The 21,311-nt window shown below is 38.5% G+C and overlaps 2 protein-coding genes, 1 long non-coding RNA gene and 1 pseudogene across 10 annotated transcripts; 2 read left to right on the forward strand and 2 right to left on the reverse strand.

Moving 5' to 3' along the window:
• Window positions 1-576: 576 nt before the first annotated feature.
• On the reverse strand, window positions 577-1,966 carry LOC135597495 (protein G1-like1). 2 transcript variants are annotated; one of them, XM_065090493.1, is made up of 2 exons: window positions 1,807-1,966; window positions 577-1,646 (listed from the first exon to the last, which is right to left on the reverse strand). In XM_065090493.1, exon 2 carries the CDS (start codon window positions 1,504-1,506, stop codon window positions 799-801), a length of 708 nt encoding a protein of 235 aa, XP_064946565.1. In that variant the 5' UTR covers window positions 1,507-1,646; window positions 1,807-1,966; the 3' UTR covers window positions 577-798. The 2 variants fall into 2 exon arrangements, with proteins under 2 accessions (XP_064946565.1, XP_064946564.1); XM_065090492.1 differs by having other exon boundaries at window positions 577-1,732.
• Window positions 1,967-3,406: 1,440 nt separating this feature from the next.
• Window positions 3,407-17,392, forward strand: LOC103972563 (probable UDP-arabinose 4-epimerase 3). 7 transcript variants are annotated; one of them, XM_065090485.1, is made up of 17 exons: window positions 3,412-3,595; window positions 3,994-4,117; window positions 4,710-4,779; window positions 7,924-7,978; window positions 8,123-8,210; window positions 8,575-8,634; window positions 9,380-9,583; window positions 11,477-11,596; window positions 11,848-11,972; window positions 12,866-12,979; window positions 13,090-13,197; window positions 13,299-13,390; window positions 15,005-15,146; window positions 16,249-16,343; window positions 16,414-16,543; window positions 16,632-16,776; window positions 16,853-17,392. In XM_065090485.1, the coding sequence occupies exons 9-17, from the start codon at window positions 11,850-11,852 to the stop codon at window positions 17,077-17,079; spliced, it is 1,176 nt and encodes a 391-aa protein (XP_064946557.1). In that variant the 5' UTR covers window positions 3,412-3,595; window positions 3,994-4,117; window positions 4,710-4,779; window positions 7,924-7,978; window positions 8,123-8,210; window positions 8,575-8,634; window positions 9,380-9,583; window positions 11,477-11,596; window positions 11,848-11,849; the 3' UTR covers window positions 17,080-17,392. The 7 variants fall into 7 exon arrangements, with proteins under 7 accessions (XP_064946561.1, XP_064946557.1, XP_064946558.1 ...); XM_065090489.1 differs by lacking the exon at window positions 11,477-11,596 and having other exon boundaries at window positions 3,407-3,595; XM_065090486.1 differs by lacking the exon at window positions 7,924-7,978.
• LOC135597494 (protein PAT1 homolog) lies at window positions 6,331-7,916 on the forward strand (annotated as a pseudogene).
• A 2,242-nt stretch (window positions 17,393-19,634) lies between the features above and the next one.
• Window positions 19,635-20,686, reverse strand: LOC135597496 (uncharacterized). The gene is made up of 2 exons (XR_010481272.1): window positions 20,558-20,686; window positions 19,635-19,927 (listed from the first exon to the last, which is right to left on the reverse strand). It is a non-coding gene; the product is annotated as an uncharacterized LOC135597496 (long non-coding RNA).
• Between the last annotated feature and the right edge of the window lie 625 nt (window positions 20,687-21,311).

Raw genomic sequence — 21,311 nt, forward strand, 5'->3', positions numbered from 1 at the left:
ATTACTATGAATCTCTTTCTTTCACTTCATATATTTGTTTGCACAGTGTTTTCTGTTCAAGCAACAGTTGTTGTCAAGCTGACCCCATTGTAGAGCAAACAAGGATAAGAAGATAAAGAACGCATGAGTGTCATTGGATGTAGTAATCCACAAATTGAAGATACCAAAAGATAAAGATGTGAATTAATCGAAGAGAGAGCATTCATTCTATGGGTGGAAGAATAGTGTTCAGAATTAGGTCATTGATCCCTGAGAACAATCTGTACAAGGATGAAACATCATTCTGTAGATTCCAGCAGAAGATGAATGCAGTATGCATGCATTGGGTTTATGAGTGAGAGCATGTTGTACAAGTCATTTTTACCTCCTTGTGATCCTCATCACCTACTGTTCCAAGGTCATCTCATCATGATAGCTGGTGGAAGTATGAAACTATTAGCAAACAGTCACTAGAAAGAGGGTGTCTCCTTTGGCCATGGCTGATGAAAGAGAGAAGCTAATTCTTGGAGCTAAGATGAAACTCTCTTTAGCTCAAACAAGGAGATGCTCATCACTTGTGATCAAGCAAGCAATGGCTCATGCAAATTATTCTAGCATTTAAAACCAAGGTTTCAAGCCACTGCAAACCTATTTAGGTTTAGAACAAACCCTAATTAATTACCTTGCAAATACACAGCCAACAGAAGAAGATGTACATTATACAGCGCAAGATCTAGCAAAGTGTTTGATATCATGAAGAGATCCACCACACTAACCTTCATAGTAGCACTAGATTCCACCGGGAGAACTGTGTAGCGTTCAGTTGAGCACTGAGAGTGGCATTATGCCGCCAGGATGGGCTTCTGCGGCAGCTGCTGTCAACTGTCTGCCGGAATCCATGGCAGGCATCATCAGGTGCTCATGAAGGTGGTGTGTGTATCCGCCGTCCACCAAATTCAGATCGGCCGCCCGCCGGCCGTAGGCCATGGCAGGAGCAGCAGCTGGCACCATGGGAAGGGGTGACTGCGGGCTGTGGCCCTGCGGTGGTTGAAGAGGCGGCCGCTTCCTCTTCTTCTTCTTCTCGTAGGCGATCCCCCTCGCTTTGGCCTGGCTGTCTCTTACCTCCCTGAGATAAAGGCGGACGGCGCGTGCGGCGAAGGGGTTGGTCTCCGGCTGGCCGCCGTTCTCCTCGAAGGCGGCGCGGAGGCGGCCGACGAGCGCGTCGAGGCTGCCCCAGGCTTGCTTGAGGGGGCACGGGCACGGCGCCGGGGGCTGCGGGTGACCGAAGAAGGGGCATCCGGCGGCGTGCACCTTGGTCTTGCCGAACTGGTCCAGGTAGCGGAGGAATTCCAGCACGTGGGCGCCGCTGCACCGGGAGAGCTCCAGCGGCGGGCGGTGGTTCCGCAGGTACTGCCTGAAGGTGTTCCAGTCCCGCCGCTTCTGCGACTCGTACCGGCTCGGCCTACCCCCGCCGCCGCCTTTTGGAGCGCCTGAATTGCCCGAGCTATCGGAGTTAATCGACGACATGCTTCCGTGGCTGAAACCAGCTTTCTTGATCTTCCAGAAACGATCAGTAACCTGAAGAACACGAGGACATCTCCACCAAGTTCTTCCCTTTCTTGATCTGCTGATCCAAGTCCGTTTCCTCTCTCGGTACTGCAATCTAGCTGGAGAAAGAGGAGGCCAGTGGCTGAGACCAAATAGACGACCAAAGCAGACGATGGAAGTGCAGGTACTTCTCTATTTCAGTGCACTGTTCCAAGAGACGATTAGTTCCTGAGCTGTGTGTGATGATGACGAGAAAAAAAGGACTATCCTGGGACTTACTTGAATTCCATGCCCATCACCCAAAGAGAAGAGAGAAGAAGAAGACACGATCCAGGACTCAGATCTGAGAGAACTCGGAGAACCTGAAGCTTTATGCCATGCTGGGCAGAATAGCTGGTTCCGAAGCGAGTAGGCTTCAATTAAGGAGATCAGCTGAAACATGTACCCTAGCCTTGAGATAGAGACACAACCATGTAGAGAGTCTCTCGCAGTCACAGGTAATTTCTTGAAGGTAAAGCTAAGCTCAGAGAGAGGACGAGAGTAAAGTGTGGAAGCTGATGGATGAGAGGGAGAGGAGACAAGAGGTGGGTCCTGAAACGTAGACAACCACCTCGTGGACATGGTGGCCTTGGCACGACGCACCTCACACTGCACACAACGTCAGCTCAGGGGGGAGGGTCTTCTCCCACCTGCACCTCCTCGTTCTCCTCGTCCCCAATCACCTGAACTCCTCTCTCCTCAGCCATGCATCGACGGCAGCAATGCACATTCCATGGATCACTTATACTGCTAAACACGAGTTCAAGAACACGAACATGTCCACCTTTCTCCGATGGCAAGGACCTTAATCGAGCTGCAAGCAGCAACCCTGGCAGTACAGTACAGTGTCACGATGACAAGACCAATCACTTTCCCCTGAAAAGCTCAGCTCCACCCGACACCTCCTGCCAGCCATTGTGCACTTGTACTTCCACAACCAGTTTCTGCTTCACAAACTCGACTCATACAATCATCCACACAAGTAAGCATGCGGATAACTTTTCTTTACCCTTCTCCTTCATGCAATTGTTCCACAGACATTATGATCAGAAACGGACAGAGCCAATGACAGATACTGGGAGGATCAAGCATACAAGGTTTTGGGTGTATATGGAGTGCAGTGGCTGTTCTCATGCAGCTCCATAGCATTTGAACTACTGGTGTACATCGAGGAAACCCACACCTTCAATGGAGCAACACAAACACATTCGTTGGTAATGGAAACACAAGTAAAGAGAAAAGTAGGGCAGGAGATGAGTAATGAAGTCAGCAGATCTATTGGCTGTTTTCTTTTATGTTTGATACAATGCTTTATTTTATTGGGAAGATAAATCTTAGCTTGCTCAGTTCACATAGCAGCAATTCATGATAAGACAACAGTGGATCAGTTCATGCAAATACTTCTTTTTTTAATTATTTTTTATGATTTCGTCATAGATTTTGACTGATAAAAATATGTTATATATAATGAGATTTCGAATCCTTAATTTTTAATAATTTTTTAATAAAATTATTAGATGATATCTATTTGATATTTTGGCTAAAGTTAGACATTTAATGAGCTCAGTTTCCTTATAATACATACATGAAATAATCAAAGGCAGTAAAATGAAGAACACAGTAAAATTTCTGGAATATAATAAAATATAAGCATTGAATATTATTTTTCCCATCTCACACACTCTCTTTAAATCAACCTTACAAATAATTATTTAGAATTTTCCTTCTCATCATCTCACCCTCTCTTAATTGTCCACACACTAATAATTTCTTCTTCCTATTTCTTTACCTTTGGGGGTTCATCAACAACATAGTTTCTGGGAATTCTGATATTTAGAAGTGGAGGCCATCAAGATTGCATCTTTTTCGGCTAGCAGATTTCCGGCATCACCGAATTCTACAGGCGGGATGCATTGCATAACCCGAGCGCTAGGGTTTAAGCTGATGGCGGTGGCCGATGGGAAGGGTGGGGCCTCGGTGGACAAAGGCCCTGGTAACGGGGTTGGAGGCTCGAGCGTTGGCTTTGCAGGTGAGATTCGTCTTCTCTTTCTCCGGTTTTCTTGGGGATTTTTGGTCTTGTGGGTCGGCTTGAATGGGAAAGATTGGTTCTTGATGGTGTCATACTGTTGGATTGGGTTGAGGAGAGGTGGGCTTGTGATTCTCGTGGAGTCTTTGCTTGGGTCGTTTGCGTTAGGCCTGCAGGAGATCACAAAGTGGGCGATAGCTTTTGAGCGGCGGGTCCGTCGTTGGTTCTAATGCCTAGATGATGAACTTGCCACACGTGATTTTTCTTCCCTATGCCGTTCTCCTTTTTCTTTTCTTGGCGGTGTATACGCTATACTCGGCAACGCCGTATTGATTAGAGAATTGGATTTGCTGTCTTTAGCATATGAATCAATTTGATGCATCACTATATGCATTTTTCAGAGACAGTCTCTTTGATGAATTTGAGTTGGGGGGATTACAAGATGACAGTGGTAGCGTTGATCTCCATCGTATTGTGTTCGACGAGGAGGAAGATCAAATTTTCACCCTGGTGAATAGAGTAGAAGTAAGTTTACTCAGTAGGAGAACTCAATCATCATGCTTACTAGTTTATCTTGATTTGGTTGTATTAATTGGTGGAGCCATCTTCATCCTATTGTTCATTATTAAGGCTTGCTCCATGGTATTTGGTAGCTCTGTTCCTTCTGTTTTGGCATTTATTTCAGTTGACTCTTTGATACCAATCTGATTTCCTCTGTGGATCAGTATGTCTTGAGAATGATAGTTCATGCGCTCATATTTTTTACATTTGATGTGTACATTACAAGTATACTATCGATTGTCTTTATCATGTCAAGTATAAAAAGACAAAGCTAATAAATTTATATCATGGAAAGAAAATCCATAGTATAAATTGGAAGACTAACATACAAATTAATTAGATTTGTCTTTTTTCTTAGAATTTTATTATTTTAAAAATGGTATTATCTTGTGAATTTTTTAATTATTATAAAAACTGTATTATCTAGGTGAAATTATAAAGATAAATATGAATATATTTTTCATACCCATCTGTGGCTTGTATATTTAAGTTTCAAATGTCCATGTTTTCATTTTACAACAAGTGATTTTGTTAATTATTCTTTTTTACCTATTAGTCACACAAGGATACAGTCCAACCAAGGAGCACAGGAGTAATTGGCAAGAGATGTTCTTTTCCTAGGGCAAGTGAGTTGTGCTATTTCATTTATTAACTTTCTAATTTGTATTATCAAGCTCTACTAAGTGAATAAAATGTCAATGAAGCATGCTTTTAGCCGATACTGGTGTATATTTTCTTCTCTTTTATGCATTTTAGGTAATTGTATTTATTTCTTGTAGATTTTACTGCAAAGTGGTACCTTTTTTGTTATACAAATTGAGTAGAGAGTAATACTTTATCATGGTTCTAGTTTTGATTTTTTTTTTTCCAACTTGTCTTGGATATGATTGAGGTTTTACATTCCATGTGCCAAGGTTTAAGATCTGGTTCTGGTACACACACCGGATGGTATGCCTCAATTAAGTAATAAGAAAATAGAGAAAATATTTGATATGTTGGTATGGTAACTCATAGTACACCAGTGTATTAGTATGGATCTGGATTAATATATACAGTTGGTTTATTGTGCACACCGTATTCTATGTATATCATCACCCTTGCAATGATAAATTTACAACAGTGGTGCATATTTGCTGTCTGTAGAGGGCTTTAGCTTGGAAAAGGGCTTCAGCTAGTCCATGTTCTTGAATCTCGAGAGGTTCCTGGAAATATCTGCTTAAGATGGTGGGAGCATCATCTAAATGACATGAACAAGTGATCTTTCCTATCTTATCAAATGTTTGCTTTTGATACTCTGCCTTCTGCATCAAGCTAATCCTTGACTACTCTCTGTAGGATATCCTTAGCATGGTAATTCTTTGATTAGGATTGATTTTCTATGTCCGTAGATTCTTCTAACAATCTGGTCATATAGACCTCTTTGACTGAGACATTGCCTTTTAGGGTTCATCCACTGCAGACTGGGCACAGAACCCAGAGTTTTTGAACCAGCAAGATCAGCATATAGATGCTGAAAATGTCCAAGATGGTAAAAGGTGCTGGTCACATCCTCATCCTTATTCCCTCCACCTGGTGCACCATCACTGTTTTCCCCAAATCACTGACACTATAGTGGCAGACTAAAGAGCTTGGGTACATTTTGCAGCAATGCTCTACTCACAGCAATAACCCTTTAGATGATTACTATCACCAAACTTGCTTAGCAAAGAGATCAGCTTGATTAAATCTAAAGCACCATGTCACAACTCGAAGATGATGGGCTAACTGGGCCATCAGGCCTATCAACTTCGTTTGGCCTAAATCACTGGTTAAAATACTTAAGTTGAGATTGATAGTAATATACTTATCATACCCTTATAAATTAATTTTAGTCTTGTCCATTTCCGATGTGGGACAAATCGAGATGTTATAATTTTTCTCACTCAAGGGCTTGATGTCCTTGTAAGACCCAGCATAGTCCAGATCAAATCTTAGCATGGTATATGGTGGCTTCACGTCACGACGAGTCCTTTGACTCATGGTGAGCCTCCTTATCATACCCAAATACAAAGTTAGCTCTGATACCAAAAAAAGATGTCACATCCTGAAATTTTTTTTATATTTATTTAATACATATTTTTATTTAATTTACTAACAAAAATAATATTATCCTACTTGGTATGTTGAATAATCATTTCCTAAATTTCATTAGCAAAAAAAAATGAAAAAATTATACCTAATTTAGGGATTTGATTAAAAAAATTATACATAATTCATTAGCTCCATTTCTGCCCAAATGTCACTAAGGATCTATCACAGTCCAAGGATGAACAACCTGCACATCTGCAGGTGGTTGCTCTTGGGAGACCTTCCTTCTCCTCCATTCATAGTCCACAGCCTCTTCTTGAAGTTGAATCACAATGATCATCAGTGGGTAACATCCTTGACTAGAAATCTTATTTGAAGACTCTAGAGCAAGTGCCTATGGTGGCTGCTAGAATCACCATCAAGCATGGCCATTGCCTTGTACTTGATGTAGATTACATCGATCGCCTGCTGCAATTTAGCCAGCCACAGGATGGTGGCTCCCATCTGAGTTGGAAGAGGGAAGTCTTCCTACAAGAGCTTGCCACATTGCTTTAGCTAGTTGATCTACTTGGCCCAAGTAACTCTAGCCACTCTGCGCCAGCCACAGTGATCATGTTTCTTCGTGTAGTCTCTCTTCCAAGGGGCCGGAAACTTCTTTCCTGCTACCTTCAGCTTCTCATGCCTGGCAGTGAGCTCACCTGTGTCGTCTGCATGGCTTTTTTCAGCCACCTGAGATTTCTATTTGGTGTGCTGCCATTGGATTCTAGTGCAGCTGAAAGTACAATTAATCTTGTAAAGCGTATTTCTTCATGAATACATAGCATAGATCTCAATGCTCTCAGTGCTTGCTTAGCTGCTGTTGTTTATTCTTCAGAACAGCCACCTCTTCGTCCGCTTGGAAGTTCTGCTGGTGATGGTGCTTCCGTCGTCGTAAAATCTGTTCTTGATAGGGCAACAGAGCTTCTAACTGACCATGATACTGCTATAAGTTGCAGCATACCCAGCCGCAACGTGTGGCAAGCATCAAGAAGTACTGTCTTAGTACATATGACAGTATAATGCAGTCCTTGACATTGCAGGCTCCAAATGCTGCTGTAATTGGGTCAAAAGTCACCCAAGCTATAATTAGGGATATGCTTGTGGGCTTGTTAGGTTCAGGTGATCCTCATAATAATGAACATCAGCGTAAGCTGTTACTTGATTTTGTTCGGAGAACAATGATTGCTACTGGGTACAATTGTCCTTAGGGATGCAATGAACCAGTAACTCTTCAATGAGTTTCAGGTCGGAGTATTGACTATTCACATGTATGATGAAAAGTAACTTAGCTTTTCGTGATCCTCCTTTAACATTCCACTGCCAACGTCACACATACATGCTGCTTCCTCAGCAAGACAAGCTGTTGGCAGGTGGAAAGCAGTAAAAACTTGATAGAGTTTGAACAGATAAACTTGTCATGTTCTCCTTTTTATTAGCCCAACTACCAGTCTTCTTTTCATATACTGGCTCTTGAACATTGTTGGATTCGAATGGAAGTATTCTTCCAAGGGAGCTTATTTGGGTGCTCCATATTTGTAACTCCAGATGGATAGGGATAGGAACTGTACAGATTCTGTTGCTTTAAGCGTTTCTTTTCTGCTCTCTTTTGAGGATCTGTAGCTTTCTCTGTTTTTAGTTCTTGTCTTGTTTGTTGGTTGCCGTAGGGAGTTTGCTTTAGCTACTTTGATCAGGCCTTCAGCAACAACTGCTTCTTTTGAGGTGCGGCTTTTAGGAGTTGAAATCCTTTTTGGATTTGATCCATAAATTGTTGCAAATTTTCTTTTATGCTTGATGCTTGAGGAGTCTTTTTCTTTTGTTCTCTTGTGAATTCTGAGTCATTCTCAAAATGGTCTTTATTTACAGAGAAACTTCTATTCTGAATGGCTATAACTTGAGAAGTTGCACAAACTTTTGGTCTGAAAGGGGCTTTACCTTGAAAATATGATGACAGGTATGCAATTGCTTTCATGATTGGTAGGATTACACTGTCCTTTATCGTTCCAGATGGTTGTCTTCTGCATCCAAAAGTTGTTAAAGCTAAGCTGACTAGTTCAGCATGAAAAGCACTTGGCATCTAAAACAACTCAGACCAAAGGAGGGGCCATGATACCTCTCTCTCTCTCTCTCTCTCTCTCTCTCTCTCTCTCTCTCAAGCTTTGAGTTTACCATCAAATGGAACAGGCCTAAAGTTGGCAACCACCAACTTTCCTTTTCCTACTTTTCCCAACTTTTCATTCACACAAACATTACTTACACTTTGTCTATGTTTTATATATGGCTGATGCCTCACCTGTATGTTGACTGTTGGTTTGCAGAGAGATTTTGCCCACCTACCTGCAGGTTGACATGTGAGCTAAAGTTTTCTGTTAATTACGGTACGCTTGAGAACATATTTGAAATGTGCATTCAGCATTCAATGCACATGTCAAATATGAATTGATATTTAGTAATTTTTTTTTGAAAATCATATCTAGCTTAGATACTGTATTAGAAATACTCAAATGTTGATGTTATCTCATAATAGTATTTGCAGGATGTTAATATATATATATTTTTAATTTTAAAAATATTTTATGATTTTATCTAAATTTTAAAATTACCAAAATTATTTAGTAATAAACAAACATAATTTATTTTTTATTTATTATATATTTGGGCCATATGAAATTTTTATAAGATTTTCATTTACTTATTAATTTTTAAAGGATAAATTTATCATAAAATATTCAATGGACTTTTGAAATATAATTTTATCAAACAACACTTACATCAATGCATATTTAAAAAATATATATATAATTTTTATCTATTATTTATCAAACACACAAAATATTTTATAACCACATATTCATTCAAATCCCTTTAACTAATACTAGTCTCTTAGTCTTCCATTGTGTTGTCTCATGGTTTTCATGCAGATTTCACTACCACCAGTGCCTCCTTACCTGTATGTTGACATGTCAGCTAAAATCTACTTGAGCATTTCCTTGTGTTGACTCTTGGTCTGCAGAGAGATTTTGCCAGCTTACCTGCATGTTGATATTTGAGCCAAAATCTACTTGAGCATTTCTCTCTGTTAACTAGTTTCTGCAGGGTGTTGACTCTTTGTTCGGTTCGCAGGAGGGATTCATAATGCCATGTTACCTGCACGTTGACATATGAGCCATTATTTTCTGACACATCAGTCCCTCCAATGCGTTGACTCAATCTTACAGCATGTTGACTTGGTGTTATCCAAAATCTATTTAAGCCTTCCTTTCTGACAGATTCTCGGATCACGGTTCGCAGTCTGAAACCATTGCATCGGTAGCTGCAACGCCTGAGGTACTGACATCTTAATCTATTGAGTCGGTTTATAAGATTATTTTATCGGATCTAATAAAAATAAATGTTAAAGAATTATGACTCATTAGAAACTAAAAGAAAGTGAAACGGTTGCATCTCCAATCAACTAACGCTATATGCGACATTAATTACTTGGTTTTTTATTGGTTTTATCAATTAGTTAAAGACAATTGCTTTTACCATTATTGAGTATTAATGTTAATTGTAGTCTTAATGTGATTATGTTCAAGGTTCGCTGTATCGTATCGTACCGAGTGGTACGCCCTGATGTATCGAATATTTTTTTATTTTTTTCAACAATGCTACAGTATAGTACTGTAATACTATAGCAGTACTATAGTCTAGTACTGTAGCACTGTAGCGGTACCGTCTGTGTACCGGTAATTTGTCGGACCGGTACATACCGTCCGGTACGATACGCTTCGATACGGTAGATCTTGATTATGTTAATAATAGATAAAATAGGAGTTGACTATAAAGGTATGTATGTCGAAGTTTTTGAATTTTTTTGTTGTGTATATATATATATCTTAAATATAAAATAAAAAATAATTAAAAAAAATTTGGAGGGATATTAAATGTAAATACAAATGTACATTTGTTACATAAAGATGAATGCATGTTATCCAATCAAATTGAAATTGGCAAAAGGATTCCTGCATTTGAAAGCGAGTGCAGCTGTCACGGGAAGAACATGGGAATGCGAGAAAAGAAGCGGCAGATATCCCCCCATTTCTCTGCTACGCTTCCTCTCCTCCCTCTCTCTAATTTCAACGCTTCCGAGGTCCAGCCTGACTCGTCTCACTCTCTTTCTCTCTCTCTCTCTCTCTCTCATGCCTTCGTTCTTCATGGGTCTCTCCTACATCTCCCTCTTTCTCTCTCTCTCTCATGCCTACGTTCTTCGGGGGTCACTCCTACGTCTCCCTCTCATGTGACTCGCGTCACCTGGTACCCTTCGCCAAGATTCGGATTTTTTATCCAGTTTATATTGCCTAGTTTGATTCTTCGCTGCTGGTTTTGTGTCGTTTCGGTTGGGATTTGTGGCTTTATGCTGTTCCTTTTCGTCGCGGGGTGTTGCCTTGCGGCTTATTTTGCCTTCCTTATACGGTTTATTTCTTTTGCTGGGTCTTCTGGGGAATTCATTCTGGTTATGTTGCTTGCATAGGGATGTTAAAGGTCGCAATTTGATTCCTCTTTTTGGTCTCGTATACATTTGTGGCTGGTGGTTCTTGATTGAGATTTGGGTTTTGTGTGGCATAGGGATGTTAAAAGTCGCAATTTGATTACTCTCTTTGGTCTCGTATACATTTGTTGGTGGCGAAGGAATGTTAAATGTCTCACTCACTTTTGTGGCTATTGGTTTTCGATCGACATTTGAATTTTGCCTTCTCAAGATATATCCTTCTTCCTAGTCTTGCCTATCTGTCTGTAGGATCGCATCACTCTTCTCCTTGGTGCTGTTGAAATGTCGCGCGTCTTTGTTCTGTTTTGATGGAAGCTTCATTTTTGTTCTTGTTTTCTTTGACATTTCAGTTTCCTAATTACTTTTCTTTCTCTTGTGTATAGCTAAGATGGGTTCTTTCTTGTTTTCATCAAACTTCTTTTGAGACGAACCCTCTCCGAGCTCTTTCTTTTAAGTTGACAATTTAGCATTTTTCTCATGTTATCCTCTTTCTAAATCCTAGTGTAACTGAGAGATTGGTTTCCTTTATGGTAATAGCTTTGAGTTGAACGGCAGACTAGCATGCAGAAATTGTTTCTTTTTTTTCCTTTCTTTTAATATATCGAACCTCAGGCTTACAATTATGAGAAAAAAATAAATTTTCATTCCCTCCCAAGCTGAAACTTGATTTGCCATTGACTTTGCTACAGCTCTTTCTTTCTCTCGTTGGCAACTGTAAATTTGCTTCTTAGGAGAGACAGGGTCCTTATCACCCTAAATTTTAGCAACCTTTTCAGTGTCACATTTGCCTACCAATTAATTGGAAACAGGTACTGATAGTCTTTTCCTTCTTCATTTTGTTTTATCGGTTACTCAATATAAATTATTTGTGGTTTTGCTTAGATTATTGATGTAACTATCATTGGTTTATTTTGTGCCACTGAAATTTACTGAAATCTTATAAATTTTAATCTATGAAATGCTCCCAAATATTCCTTCCTTTAGATCATTCTTTTAATTCCATCAATTTTCTTTTCCAATCTGTAGTCTCTCTAAAGATCTAATTGATTTGGTTTTGCAGTGATGGACTATTCAGATTCAAGACACAAACCTCATATTATTGGGAAAGTTTTTATTGCAGTTTTTCTGATAGTCCTGTGCATACTGATAACGAAGAAATCCCCAGATCCTAGTGGCGCCAGTTTGGTAGGTTACTACTCTTCAACAAATTTCACGAGTCTAAGTTTCTAAAATTAGTGATCTTTTTGGATTTGGGGGAAAAGCTATAACTCAATTATAGTCCATGGCAATCTGGAGGATTGGATATCTTAAGATACTATTAATGTCAATATCATATATGCATCGATAATTCATTAGTTTTGGATGAATAGTTTACTTTTATCTATCTTCACATTTTTTATATCATAGTATAGTAATTGTGTAGAAAAGTCATTTACAAAAATATTCAACATAATCAAATACTGGTAATATCTAATAAACTTGGACTTTTGCCTTACTTTGATTCTGAGTATCTCTTTAATTTCTGTACATTAAATGTGTTCTGAATAATTGATATTAGCTTACATTATATAATGATCCTTAGTTATATGTAATAAAACAATGACAACAGGCTATAAATTATATGTACTTTTAGTATAAAATTAGAAGTGTGATTTGGTAGATATGTAATTACTAGTTACCTTGTCCATGCCATGTCGTTAATGCTTCTATTAAATTAGCCATGTTTTCTTGTCCATATCATGTTGCGTTTGTGGCCTGTCCATATTAATGCTTCATAGATTGGAGTAGTACATGCAAATAGAAATATTAGCCTTGCTCTAGAAACCATACTTCCTTTTACAAGTATCAGATTTTGATTATTGACTACTATTCTAAAGAAACACAGACACAAAACATTCTTTTATATTTTCCCGAGGTAATGATATTGTTCTATCGTTCACCAGCTCATCACTAATGTCCCTATGAAAAGGTTCAGACATGGGACTCACTTTGAAATTCTTAGTTTAAATCTGATTTTAACTGTTTGATTCTTCTCTTTAAATTGCCTATAATTTCTTTAATTTATTCTTTTCCCACAGTTATCTCTTCATGTGCCTGGGGCAACTCATGTCTTAGTAACAGGCGGTGCTGGCTATATTGGCTCACATGCTGTACTTCGACTATTAAAGGACTCATATAGAGTGACCGTAGTGGTAAATCAATTTTACCTAGGAAACATAATGGAACAATGTTTAGATCTCTGCATGAAGGGGTTCAAGTATGTTCTAGTAATAGCTACTCTTTCTGTCATGGTATTTTGTAGGATAACCTTTCAAGGGGAAATATTGGAGCTATTAAAATTCTCCAGGCACTCTTTCCTGAGCCTGGGAGACTTCAATTTATTTATGCTGATTTAGGCAATGCAAGAGCTGTATCCTGACCATCTGAATTTTCAGCAAGTTACAATTTATTTCTCTATAGATCTTTGCATAAGATGGGTTTTTAAGTTCCTTCTTTGACATGATATATTAGGTTAACAAGATATTTGCAGAAAATACATTTGATGCTGTTATGCACTTCGCAGCTGTTGCCTATGTGGGAGAAAGCATGCTTGAACCTCTTAGGTATTCTATTGAATTTTTTTTGCAATAATCTCATATAGGCAGAAAAAGGTATTGTGAATTCTGTCATCTTTGTATTGTAGAGTGGGTTTTATTAACTTTATTATTGTAGTAAATTCATTGTTGTATTTCTCTATCACCTGCAGTTGGCTTTCGTGTATATATATATACACACACATACATATATTGCAAGATAAGACTCATTAAGTGCCATATCTTCTGTATCTATTAGATCAATATGCAACTTATGGATTTATAAATCTTTGCTCTTTTGATACTTTGAATGTCCTTGAGACTTTTCTTAATCTCTTGTTTTCTTGTAATTGTCTGATTTATGAGATTTCCTTAATTTTGTTCTGTTTCAATATTTGACTATGATTGGTCCATCATTAACCTTACAGCTTCAAAGATATAGAAATTATGTAATGATAATGAAAATGCACATGGATAATTTCATTTCCATGGATCGACATTTTGTGTACCTAACCTGCATGGACTGTCATTTCACATACCAAACTGTATTGATCATTGGTTGGACCGATACATATTGGTCGTTACTGGTATACCAACACATGGCACACACCGATATGTATTGGTGTTTCGAATATGAAGAAGAAAGAGAAGAGGAAGGGGTGATGGAGGGGGAAAGAGGAAGAAGAAAGAGTAGAAACGAAGAGGAAGAAGCATACCCGTCGGCAACACACGATGGGCGGCAGGCAGCGACGAGCACCTGCACAAGGTGAAATGGGAAGGCCTCATGTTTGGAGCGAAGTAGGCTCACGAATGAAAGCCCTTGAGCATTTGGACTGGAACACCCAAGACAAGGGTGGTCCGCATTTTGGTTCACACCCGGACTAGTGCATACCACCCGTTTTATACTGGTCCTAGTGAAACGTCAAACGTTCGATAATTCCATTTTATTCTTCATATCTATGTATTTACATGTCTTTATGTCTGAGATACCAGTGATCCACCCATTCCACATAGTATGTCCACTTATGATCTGTTGCATAGTTAGGAGCTATGAATCTGAGATCTTTTGCAGATGGTTAAGGATCTTTCTAGTGTTATAGTTTACAATCACAAAAGTTTTTATATAGTGCCATTTCAGATATGAAATGGTCCCATGTCACATCGAGGTTCAATCAATAAAAGTTTGAGAGCTGCTGTGTTGTTAGAATTCATGATTGCAGTGGTATAATATCATTATTTGGATGCTTGTTTTTATCTTGTCACTCTAGTTTTTAAATGGAACCAGAGTTTCATATTCAGGTTTGATTGGGGCCATTTGGCTTGTTTCTTATGGAAGTACTCCTTTTCATGCGGTGATCATGCATTAGTAATGTCTGTAAAATTCTTGATGTTTCATTGTTTTTTTTTTTTTTCAGATTGCTTTATATTCATGTGGCATTTGGAACTATTTTCGTTTTCTCCTTAGTAGTGTCACTCTAGTGATGTTTCAGTCATTTGTTGTTATCACCATCTATTCTTGACTTGTGTCACTTTTTCTTTGAGATTGTTATGACTGACCCAATATGCAAACTTGTAAAACTGGTAAAACTTTAATATCTTGGTTATATAGTTTTTTATTTAATTTTTTGCTTTCTTCTGTAACAGGTATTACCACAATATAACAGCAAACACTTTGGTAGTTCTTGAGGCTATGGCAGCTCATGGCGTTAAAACTCTTATCTACTCAAGTACATGTGCTACATATGGAGAACCAGAAAAAATGGCCATTACAGAAGAAACTCCTCAGGTTAGCAGAGCATACAGTTTTATTGTTCCATTTCATAATAGCATCACTAGATGAAGAATTCATAATTAGATAAGTAGTGACAAAGTGTACATTCTCAGATTTTTGTTTCCATTGTTCTTTACAATAAAAGAAATAATATTAAAACAAGAGAGAGAGAGAGAGAGAGAGAGAGAGAGAGAGAGAGAGAGAGAACCCCCTATTTCTCACCAACCACGGTCTCTCCAACCATGGTCTCTCTAAATTATCTTCACCATTATTCCATTGTAGTTTGATTAATCCACATGAACTGCTTGGCCTATGTTCTCATCATGTTCAGTCTTACCAATTCTGGTAACTCCTTATTCATGACCATCATCATACATTCCTTAAGCCATTATTGCTCATTGAGCCACTAATGTTCTATTGATATCTTATACCAACTGCAACTCTATGGGTAACTTGTTTATTTATTTCTATTGTTCATGCATTATCTGTGTATAATTGTCTATAGTTGATTTACTTCATTTTACAGAAAACTGTATGCACCCTATCAAACTTTGTTATTGGTAGCTTTTCCATCGCAAATGTGATATAGTGGATCATGATTGGTCATCCATTGCAGCCCAATTCTTTAATCGCTCATATCCATCATATGTAACAGTTCTTTCGACATATTCCATAAAGTTCTTTCCCTTTTCGAAATAAATTCTTGGCTTTGCCTCCCCCTTTCTAAATGCTCTTTTCTAAGCAATATTTGTTATTTACATTTAGAAGGTAGCACTTGTTACATATGATCAACAAATTTGTGGTCGATCACATAGATCTTTTATTACCATTAAGATCCATAAAATGTCATATCCATAGTTAAGAGTATTTAGTTTTTATGTATACTTCTATTGAAGTCTATTTAGATATCCCTCTACCTCCTCTCGAACCACTAATAATAATTATTTTTATTTTTTTTAACTATATATATATATATCTCCTTAGAGCATGTCTCATAAATAATTCTTTCTTATTTTATCATCTATTGAAGCTACATTTCATCTCAGCAATATATATATATATATATATATTGTTGTGCCCTGTCACCATGCTCCTTCAATAAGATTGATAACTGCAGGTTCCTATCAATCCTTACGGAAAGGCCAAGAAAATGGCAGAGGACATCATTCTGGATTTCTCAAAGAACTCAGATATGGCTGTTATGATTCTGAGGTCTGTTGCTAACGCTAACAATTTAAACCACTAAATCCGACAGTAATGAGATTGATGCCTTTTCCTTCAGATATTTTAATGTCATTGGGTCAGATCCAGAAGGAAGGTTAGGTGAAGCTCCCAGGCCTGAACTACGAGAGCATGGTCGCATATCTGGTGCATGCTTTGATGCAGCATTAGGCATCATACCTGGGCTGAAGGTATATTCTAATTCGGAAATGTCATATGTTAGATGGTAAATCTCCATTGCAAATAGAGGTAAATTCATCTTTTTTTTGTCATCCATAGGTTAAGGGAACAGACTATCCAACAAGAGATGGAACTTGCGTAAGAGACTACATTGATGTCACGGATCTTGTCGATGCTCATGTCAAAGCCCTTGATAAGGCAAAGCCTAGAAGAGTTGGCATCTACAATGTTGGTACCGGGAAAGGTAATTCTACTTCTCATGCAGGGACAGTGTCCATGCTGCATCTCAGTGTCTTCTGAACCTGTCTGTGTTATCTCAGGTATAACAGTGAAAGAGTTTGTCGAGACCTGCAAGAAAGCAACAGGCGCAGACATTAAGGTTGAGTACCTCAGCCGCAGACCAGGGGACTATGCCGAGGTTTACAGTGACCCTTCGAAGATCAACCGTGAGCTCAATTGGACGGCACATTACACTGATCTTGAAAAGAGCCTTTCGATTGCATGGAGATGGCAGAAATCACATCGGAATGGTTATGGGTCACCCTGACCAATCCTCCCAAGATGTGGACTTAAAAAGAGTGGAAGGCCTTAACACTGCTGTTGCTTAGTTCAATTCAGACACACTAGAGTTGTCACTTGAAGACATTTAACTGTAGGAGCAGGGTGCTGTTATGTTTTCTTTTCTTTTTTCGGTGTGATGGAATGCTGAAAGTTTCTAAGAGCTCAGATTTTCTTTGGATCAATGTGGTTTTATAGTATTAGTGTTATATGTAAAGGATTTTTTCATGGGATCTCATCTCTGAGGAATTGATAGGCTGAATGGAAAGTATAAATTGATTGTCTTGAGCTGTATTATGTAATCGATCTCTTCTGCCACTGAGACAGAATGCCTAACTTGGAGTCGAATCCCTCACTGTTCGAAGGCCTCATCAGCCATAAAACTCACAGGAACCTGAAGACCTGGATGCCAATTGCTTTGCTACCGAGATGCATGACAGAGCACTGCCGTCAAAGTTGCAAAGAAGGAAGAACAGCTGTGACTACCGTAGCAAAGATGACGATAGGAGGCCAAGCAACTTGTATACAACTACTACTACTACTGTCAACAACAAGAGCAAGATGTAGGAGGCCAAGCAACTTGTATACAACTACTACTATTGTCGGCAACAAGAGCAAGATGAAAGAAGCGTATGTGAAGAAGACGCGAACAGCAATCAGAGCTCTACTCAGAATGAGCAACGCGACGAAGTTAACCACAGGGCAATCATCGACAGCACACAATCTAATGATTGTTAAGTGTGTTCGTCCAATGATTGTTCTATTCGATTTGTTCATACCATATCCAGGACATAAGAGGCTTGTAATCGTAGCTCATATGCGATCACTGTGTGTGACGGCAAAACTATCTAAAAATGAAGTCTCCAACCTGCAACTTATAGTTGATTCATAGAACACAGTTGCTACATGAAACGTTAAGACATTGGAGATGGTAAACATGATTGTAGCGAGGCAATGTTGGATTCTATGAAACAAGACGATTATAGATGAATTTAATGAAAGAAATGATGTAGAACATCAAGACGATTGAGGACACCACACTGGCTAAGCTAAAGAACATGCAGATCTTGAGCACGACTAGTAATGATTCAGAAGAAGAAGAAGAAATGGTGAGAAAATAGAATGATGAAATTGCATCTGCTCCCACAAGCCCATAATAATAAATAACACATTTAGTACATTCATATTTTAATAAGTTTGAGGATAACAAATGCAAATTAATATGATACTCAATTGGTAGGTAAAATCTTTCATAAATAATGAAATAAGAGAGCCAGACTTAATGGATGAAATTGCAATTGGCAATAACAAACTTGTGGAGACATCATGAGCAACAAAGTCGTAAGTAAGAATTTTTGAACAAAATAAAAATTGTCAACAAAAAACATCACAAATTTGATAGCAATTGGGATTTGAATACCACAAGACAACATCTTCTTCTTCTTCTCAAGAAGAAAAAATATATATAAATATATATTCATTCACCAGAAGACAATATGTTCTTCTCAAGAAGACAATATAATATATTCATTCACCAGAAGGCAATGTGTTAAACCTGATGTTGAGGTCTCCCACATGTATGTCAGGCATGCTTGGAGACATTGAGCAGGATCTTAAAACATATGCTACAAAAACAACATAGCTTTTCTCCCAAGATAAATATGATGTCATTCCTTCGGATTGAGAAAGATGCATGATATCACTCTACAGAAACTAAATCAACCAATTCTTGGGCTAAGAAACCGAGTCCTACAAGAATGCACTTAAAAGAAGACTTCCACCTCTTCAAGTGCAATAAATCAAATACCCAATGTATAATGCCTAAATCATGCACATGTTTCTAGTAAAGAAATATTTTATCACAAAACCAAGCATTTAAGTCGAGATTAAAAAAAAAATTTATAAGACACTTAGTCCATCAATGCTTTATGAATTTGAGTATTGGACGGTTAAAAAACAACATATACAGAAAGTTTATATTGCTTTTATGAAAATATTGAGGTGGATATATGAAGTTACCAAGAAAAATAGGAAAAGAAATATTGTCACTCGTAAACAATTAGATTTTTTTCGATAGAAGGTAAAATGGGGAAGAATCATTTAATATGGTACGTAGATATGCTTAGGAGACTTACAGATGTAATAGTCAGAAGAGGTGAAATAATTACTATTAGTGAAATAGTAGTACGAGAAGAGGTAGGAAACCACCTCAAAACTATAAGAAGAGACCTCGAGTCTATTCCTACTTGGATATCTCATCAAACAAAATACTAGGTCTATTTTGATACCATTTGTTACGACCCAATCTGATAGGATACAAACCCATTAGCCTGATGTTGATAGATTTAGAACCACATAGTCAAGATTGTTTAGGCTCAAACGAAAGGCAGTAAACCCACTTTAGTATATAAACAAATTCAATGGTCTTCCCATATCTCCGATGTAGGATTTTACCAATATTGTTAAAGTGCATTTCCAGTGGGATATCAAATTAGCACCACTTCTAATCAACATGAACTCTATTTCTTTCACAAAGTTCGTCCATAAGAGAAAAAACAAACATGATTAAGAATTGAAGCAAGCACCATTAAAAGGTTGAGAAGGAACAGCTACAGAGACATATAATAAGGCAAAAAGAAACAAGAAAAGCTAATAACTGAGTGCAAATATTAAGCATTAGAGAGCTACTAAGCAAAACTCCATCAACACACCTCTCACAACATGAGAAGCATTGGTGAGAAGTGCATGACTGTCCTCTTCATGGACACATACTACTTGGATCTCTGCCTCATCTTTCGTCGCTTCCTCTTGAGTCTCCGCATCCGCTTCTTCTTCCACTGCAGCAATAAAATGATTCAGCTGCGAGAACTAATGGTCAAAGCACAATTTTGAATATAGAGAACAGGACAGAATAGATTAAGATCAATATTTGCACATCAGAGTATGTAAACAAACCTTTATCTTGTATCAAGGCTGTGATTTGAAGACAAAAGCACAACAAAGACTATAATGATCGATAAAAAGAAGCACACAAATGACGATGAATCAACAAACTTCTGATACATCTCAACCAATGAAAACTAACGACGGCAGAAATCGTCGCATGGAAGACACTTCCAAATTCTTCAAACAAATCAAAACCACGTTCCACGAAAAGCAAACCTTTGCTCATCCCTCTTTGATTCCTCCCAAATGAAGAAAAAAACAACGCACGGATAATTTTACCAAGTGACGATCTAGAAGATCATCCAAAAAACAAACCCCAAGTAGAACATTTATTCTCCCAAAGAAACCACTTTTCGTCTCCAATATTACAAATACTATCACCAGTTGAATTCACATTGAAAAGATCCCAAACATCTCCAAAAAGATATTCCTCCGGAAAAAGAAACAGGGAGACGATTCGGATCTCAAAACAGAAACGATAAGGGAACAAAGAATACCGTAAAACAAAACCAAAATCATACCTTTGCCCTCATCCCAACGGAACAACGGAGCCTGCGATGATTTCCCTCGCGATCTCGCCCACTTTCTTTTCCCGGTGCGGCGGCGGCGTCGTCGAGTTCGGAGGTCCGAGCGCCAGTTTAAGGTTAACAGCACGTATATATATATATATATATATATATATATATATATATATATATATATATATATATATATATATATATATATAAGAATGAACGGTTGTGATTTGATCAAACTAAATGATGCAACTAGGCCGGGTCGGGTGGCGAGATTTCCAGAACCGGCCCATATAAACATCGAGCCGAATGGGCCGAATCACAACCATGTTTAAGCCCTTCAGAGTCGTTGCACTTCTCGTAACCGAATTGATGCGAAAATGCTAGTCGGGAAAATTCAATAACCCTCATTCCTACCGGCCATGCAGTGGATGACACTACTGGGGCCAGTGGCGGGGCCCGAGAAAATATGTGACGTGGGCGACGGCTACTCAGGGAATTGTAATGACCAAAAAGGGCTCAAATCACCGTATTGATTGGTTGACAATACAGGCACTCCTCATATGACTGTTGAGGTCATTTCACTTGCGGTCGTGACGTTTGCTGCACGCATTTCCAATTAGGACGACCTTCGTGTCAGGCACTAGCAGCCCCACTGAAGTTACCAAAACACCCCTGTTTCGGTGTTATCAAAATTTTTGGCATTCACGTTGTTGTCGTTGTTGTTTTGTGTTTTCAAAACATGAACTGAGCGACCGAG

This window comes from Musa acuminata, chromosome BXJ1-11 (assembly GCF_036884655.1).
Source record: "Musa acuminata AAA Group cultivar baxijiao chromosome BXJ1-11, Cavendish_Baxijiao_AAA, whole genome shotgun sequence".
Taxonomy (NCBI): domain Eukaryota; kingdom Viridiplantae; phylum Streptophyta; class Magnoliopsida; order Zingiberales; family Musaceae; genus Musa; species Musa acuminata.

Bases quoted from the DNA above. Each gene is read 5' to 3' on its own strand.
- LOC135597495 (XM_065090493.1), bottom strand. From the start codon at position 1,506: ATGTCGTCGATTAACTCCGATAGCTCGGGCAATTCAGGCGCTCCAAAA.
- LOC103972563 (XM_065090489.1), top strand. From the start codon at position 11,850: ATGGACTATTCAGATTCAAGACACAAACCTCATATTATTGGGAAAGTT. The intron at 12,980-13,089 runs GTAAATCAATTT...GGTATTTTGTAG, and splicing joins CATATAGAGTGACCGTAGTG to GATAACCTTTCAAGGGGAAA. The intron at 16,544-16,631 runs GTATATTCTAAT...TGTCATCCATAG, and splicing joins GCATCATACCTGGGCTGAAG to GTTAAGGGAACAGACTATCC.